General features: G+C 48.2%; 1 protein-coding gene across 1 annotated transcript in view; it reads left to right on the top strand.

The window, feature by feature from the left end:
* LOC104496251 (pappalysin-2-like) overlaps window positions 1–3,755 on the top strand; it is a gene marked incomplete at its 3' end in the record, with an annotated part of 25,025 nt that extends 21,270 nt beyond the window's left edge. Inside the window, exon 5 of the mRNA XM_010139337.1 lies at window positions 3,610–3,755. Within this exon, the coding sequence (XP_010137639.1) occupies window positions 3,610–3,755 (146 nt within the window). The remainder of the gene's footprint in view (window positions 1–3,609) is intronic.
* Between the last annotated feature and the right edge of the window lie 2,486 nt (window positions 3,756–6,241).

Raw genomic sequence — 6,241 nt, 5'->3', positions numbered from 1 at the left:
GGTGTTTGGGTGGAGGGGGGGTGGTTTGTTTGTTGGTTTTTTTTTTTTTTGCTCCTTAGCTGATAGCTCTGCCTTCATGAGTCCTTCTGGCCTTTCTTGTGTTTATGTGCTGGCTTGCAAGTACTCGTCCTGCTGGAAATAACATTTAGTTTAGAATACTCTGATCTTGTAGGCGTTGAGAAGCTATTTGGGGAGCAGAGGAGAGGGCTGTCATTTAGGCTGTTTGTGGAGACCGAAGGCTGCTCTGCCTTCCCCCTGGGAAAATCACAGAAGCACTGAAGAAGAGGGAGAGCATGACCTTGGCAGTTAGGGACAGGCGAAGACGCCAGTTTCATGCTCCTTGTCTAAGCTAAGGATACCAGCGGGAAACGTGGATTGAGGGGAATTGGAGTTGCCCATTCTGAGTTGTTTTGGTCTCAATTGTGTCTTTGGGGACATCAGCAGGAGGATATTTGTGCTTTCCATGCCATAGCGGGTGATATCGGGGTCCTTTCCTCTCCTACTCCAACTGTCTCACCATCTCTTAGTGCTGGAACAGCTCCCCCAACCAGCACAGCCCTGAACTATCCAAATCTCTCAATGGAGGGAATTGCAGTTATTTATAATTAAGGGCTGACAAAAAAATGTTGCTAGTGTCAAGGGAATGGCAGGCGACAGCCAGAAAAACATCATGTCTCCAGAAGAGGGACAGCGGGAATATCCCTCTGAATAGGGCTGACGTCAGCTCTCGGAATTTTGACAGCCTGGAAGGGTTTGGGGCTATTTTTCCAAGATATCATAGGTCAGGAATCAACATTATTTTTAAGTCTGTGTCCCCCGAGCAGCCCTGGTGCGTGAAGGAGACTTTCTCTCCCTCTTTCTTCTCCTTTACGCTCTATTTCTATGATTTTTTTTGTTTGTTTCTCTTCCTTCCAAGTCATGCCACAAATATGTCCTTCAGGTTTATTTATTCTTCCCCCTATCTATTCCTCGCGGCCTGCTCCCATCTTGGTTGGGTTAAAGGGATGGCGTCAGCATGGCGCGTGTCTGGGATGCTCAGGCGAGACACCACACAGAAGCAATCCTGTTCTCCTGATTCACCATTTCCGGTCGGGGCTGTTTTCTCTCTGCAAGTCGATGCGGCTGAGGGAGGCGTTCTGGAAATGCTGGGTGATGGGAGATCTTGGAGCCTGGTGAAGACAAGCTGCTCATCTCAGCTACCGTTAAATGCTGCCATATACTCCAGCCAAGATTTTCTTAAGTGACGGAAGTTTTGGAGCAGCTTTTTTGCTGGGAAGATGGGTGAGATGTCTTTAGCCCAGGGTGACCGACAGGGGCTGACCGGTAGGTGAGAGGGAGCCAGCAGATCCTGATTCCCAAGGTCAGCAATGCCATCTGAAAGTCTCTGCTATTTCAGGCCCAGGGAAGCGGTGGCCACCCCTGGGTTTACCGAGCTTTGCTCCACATGCCATCACGCTCCAGTCTGCTTCTGGAATCCCCTTCCCCTGTTTTTTCCACTTATTTCTTCTTCTCTTCCACCTGCTGTAGCAACTTCTCTCTTTTTGAACAGGTCTGTTCATATAATAACTCGACTAGGGATCTTGCCATCTCAGACAGTGTGTTTGCACATCTCTCTTTGGTTTCCCTTCTCACTTCACAACTCCAGTGAGAGCAAGCTGCTTTCCCCTTAGCCTCTGATCAATTTTTTGTCTCTCCTTCCATATTTCAGTGCGGTGAGGAATGCACTAATGGACGTCACTTGTACAGAAGCTGCTGGTTCAAATACAGCAGCTGTGCCTTCATGGCTGGTCCAGAGTAAAGAAATGATCGCATCCCCTTCATCATCTCTCCATGCAGCTCGAAGATGCCAATTGCTCCTGGAAGCATGGGAATAAGTGAAATGCTTTCCACCACCTTTCTGTTGCTGTTGGCCTTATTCTGCAGGTTTAGTCATTCTTATAACATGTTTCCACAATGGTGCATTTCCATCATCATTCCACAGTGATGTATTTGAAGCCCTTCCATGAGTTTTTTCCCCTTGCTTAGAATCTCTAAAATTAATGGCTTCACAAACTGCAGGTCAGGGTCCTCGGGTTTAAGATGTAGAGACAACTTTTAGGTCTTCCAGGGCTACCTGTCCTAATGCTGTCTTAGCCCATGAGCTGATGGTGGAAATTGTACCACATGATTTAAAAGATTATCTGGCATTTGCAGCACAGCCCAGGGCCTCCAGGCCCACTGCTGTTATCGGAGTTGTTATTGTTGTTAAGTTAGATCCTGATCGTTTTACACAGCTGAGGACTGGTGGTGGGACTGTTGGTGTTCTGGTGAGTACAACAGAGACCTCTGACCTGTGCAGAAATAACCATGCGGAAGGGATTGCCTGGCTGCTGTGGTGTTTTGGTTTTTTTCTCCCAGTGCTGAGAGGCATGCCATGTTGTGAGGATCACGTCATGGACACCTACTGCCCACCCTCCTCTCCCAGCCCATTACCTTCCCATGCCTTCAGAAAGGGATGTCTTGGATATCTCCATTCCAGCATTTTTTCTGCTTCTGCCACTCTTTATTGTGAGCTCTGGAGATAGAGGGAGAGGCAGCCAGCAGTGTTGGCAGGAGGCTTTCCCCACTACACATGCCCTTTGGAACTGTCTCCAGAGGTGTCCCTCTCTCCCCATTGAGCTTACTTTGTGACATCCTGTGCTTCCCTGCCCTGGCTCCTGCAGACACCCCCGACCACCTCTCAGAGAGGATTCAAATCACGTGCAGAGACAGATTCACGTGAGGAGGGCCCTGCTGCTGGCGCAGCGCTGCGGGGACCCGGGCAGCACAGTTCTTCAAGGTGCATTTTGAGGGGTGCCAGAAGAGAGGTTTCTTGGAGCAAATTCTGAGATACCTCTTGCTCAAGCTCTTCCTTACATAACACACAGGGATGGGGTACACATGAGGTAGCCTGTTGATGTGTTGTGTACCTGGACTCTACAGGGATCCCTTGGTCTCACCATGCACTGCCACCTCTGGCGTGCTGGTGGTCCTGGGGAAAGGGCAGAGTGGAGAGCCATGGTTGTGAGCTTCTCCAGACAGGGCAGGAAGCCCAGCCAGGCTTCTCAGCCCCAGCTGGCAAACCCTCTCTGCTCCCAGGGATGAGGTTTGATGTCCATTCCTGACCTGACGTGTATCAGGGATGACCCCGAACATCCTTGTTGGAACCAGCTGGAGGTCTGAATGCATTTCTCTCCCCTCACACCTCGAGGAAAACTCACTTTTACCCCCACCCCCCATCCCCTTCAACTCCACTTTTCCCTAACAGGACTGACCTCTGCATTTCCTTTCCTTTTTCAATGCTTCTTCCATTTTGTCTCCTTTTAGCCTCTTCTCTGGGGCTGTTTCTGTCCCTGTTACTGGAAAACCTTCTTTAAGAGTAGAGCTGATCCATAAAGCTGCTGTAATTAGCAAAACTTCTTCAGATTTGCATGACTGCCTCCTGCCCAAACACCTTGCCAGCAGAACCTTGCACCGTACAGAGCAGAATTCGCAGTGTCATGGGACATCCCGTTGAGTTTTGCCATGCTTTACCACCTCTCTGCTCTGTTGAGTTCTGTGCTGACCGTCTCCTCTCCCTTGTCCTTGCAGAGCGTACATGAGTGTGAAGGAGCTGAAGGAGGCCCTGCAGCTGAACAGCACCCACTTCCTCAATGTTTACTTCGCCAGTTCGGTGAGGGAAGAGTTGGCTGGTGCTGCCACTTGGCCATGGGATAAAGAAGCCCTTAGTCACCTGGGTAAGTAAGCTGCCTCACTCATGAGGTCTCAGGGTTGTTGGTTTTCCTCTCTCTTGGCTGCCTGTTTGCCAAGTCAGCCATGATTTGGCTCAACACTGAGGATGTCTAATAAGAAGGTCGCAATAACAGGCTTTGGGTGTACCAATAGCTGCTGCTGTAAGGAAAGGAGCTGCCTGCTCCCCATGTCCATGTGGATAAGGTGGTGGGATTACACCCTGCCAGGGACCTCCAGGATTTATGAGGACCTTTTAATGGTGAAAGCACTGAGAGAGTAGGACAGAGAACTTGGGAAGAGCTGCAGGTTCACCATCAGTGCAGGCTCTGAAGAAGGGTTTAGACTTGTATATGTCTCCTCTGGGACCTTCCAGGTCTGTCTTCCAGGATCCTGGAAATATTGAGCTTCAATTTGTGGCACATAATGATAAACAGATAAAGTAGGGGGCGTCGGTGATTTCCGAGCCAAGGCTTCAGATTTGAGCGTCTCCAGAGCTGACCAGTCAGCAAGCACTGGCCACCTCCGAATCCAGCCGCAAATGCGAGGATGACTACCAAGTCAAAGCATGGTTTTATAACTTGGCTTACTACCTGTTGGAGGCAAGGTTCGCTTCGGCTTCGGTGAATCGCAGGCAGACCCTTAAGGGCAGGCCACAAAACAGTCAAAATGGCAACTGCTTCTCTAGGATGTATGTGTTGTGTGTTTTCTCTTATTTCTCTCTCTTTCCTGCCTCTCCCGCCACCTCTTCGGCGTCGGAGTTGTCTGGCAAAATCCTTTACACTTTGCAGTCAAAACATCTAAATTGTTTCTCAATAAGTAACTGGAAATAGTTACTTCTGACACCTGCACAGCAGACCTAAACTTCTGCTTTTACAAGTGCGTGATATTCAAACCTTGAAAGTTTTATGCTGCTGTTAAAGACCTGTTTTAAAGTTCTTTTTTGCCAGTTTCCCTCCCTCAATGAGTTTCAGGACTGTTTTTTCAATAGCGTATTGCCACAGTTGCTTGTTGAGGAAGGCAAATCCTCAAAATTTATTCCTTCACCTTCCAGAAATCACTTCCAAAGCTGTCATCTTTGCTGCACTACAGCAAGTGCTTCAGCTGCACAAGTTCTCTTCAGACCCCTCCCAATGGGTCTCAAGAAGTTGCACGGAAGGGTAGTCAGGGTGACTAGCTTCATCAAACGCTTGCATCTAGTTCCAGTCTGAGTTTGTGTCCAGCCAGGGACACAAGAGATGGCAACATCTGGAAACGTTGGATTGGGGGTTTACTGTGGAGGTTCAGGCGAAAAGGGGAGTTGTCCTGCCTCTGGTGCCAGAGCTGTGAAGTATGAAGCTGGATCTGAACTTCTTTGAAGCTCTGGCACGGGCTGAAAACTCTGTTTCAAGACTGTTCTTGGTTTTATTTTTTAAGAGCTTGTGAGGGCGGGCGGTGGACTCCATTCTCTGGAAACAGTAGGCACCACCACATCAAGTGTTTTGTAGCACGCACAGTGTATATTATTGTCCAGCACAGAAGAAACTGAGGACTGAGCAGGTCCTGAATATGTGGCTTTTGACAAAACCTCTCACAAGAGGCTACTGGAGAATCTGAGTAGATGGGAAGGTAAAGCAGTGAGGAAATAGCAAGGAATACCTTGGGAGGAGCGAATAATAGTTTGAGAAAACTTCCTGAGCTTTAAGGACCTAACTGTGACCAGGGGTGGAGACAGGTCTCTGCACAAGAGAGGGGGTCTGTCTCCAAGAAGACATTCCTCTTCCCTTGTGCTGAACCTTGCTCAACTCCTGTCTATCCTGACCTTAAAATATCAAGGTCAGCACACAGGCCCTGCTCCCTCCATGCTGCTGTCCGCTCCCATGGAGCAGAAATGCCGCATTGATCTTTTTCCTACACAAGTACAGACCTTCTCATGCTTAGATTCTCCTCCTGAGTTAATCAAATTGGCTTCTTGAGTTTGACTTGACTTCTCCAAGAAATGAACCTGCCTCTTGGCTCCAGAGTCTCTTGGTCAGATTTTGCTCTGTGAACTGAACTTTCTTCAATGTTTTCAAGAGAATTACCATGAGACTTTCTCTCCAGCTGCTTTCCCTTCTATTTTAACACTTCCTCTCATCCCAGTGCTCACTAAACAAAGTGTTTCCAAACTCTTCTCCATCAGTTCTTCTCTAGATGTTTTTTAATCTGCTATCTGGGTTTTGAACTCCTTACAAACCATTCTTTTATGACCTTTGAATCTTTCATGAGGGTCCTCTCTCCTTTCTGTTGGCATCTTCACTTTCTGGAAGTCTTCAATGAACTTTGTTCTTCATCCCAATCTCTTCACCTGTGCTTGTTTTGGGCTACCAGAGATTCAGAGACCATTCCTATGCTGATGACTATTACTGATGATCTATTGTTCTCCTGAGTAAGTCTGAGCGTTAGGCAGCCTTCCTGAAGGTTTAGGGATGATTTACCATTTTAGACCAGTAGTAATACCAACCAACAGCAACTA

Source organism: Buceros rhinoceros, unplaced genomic scaffold (genome assembly GCF_000710305.1).
Source record: "Buceros rhinoceros silvestris isolate BGI_N320 unplaced genomic scaffold, ASM71030v1 scaffold13857, whole genome shotgun sequence".
In the NCBI taxonomy this organism is placed as follows: Eukaryota; Metazoa; Chordata; class Aves; order Bucerotiformes; family Bucerotidae; genus Buceros; species Buceros rhinoceros.
Note: the sequence above shows the minus strand (reverse complement) of the source record. Positions and strands in the feature narration are given on the sequence as shown.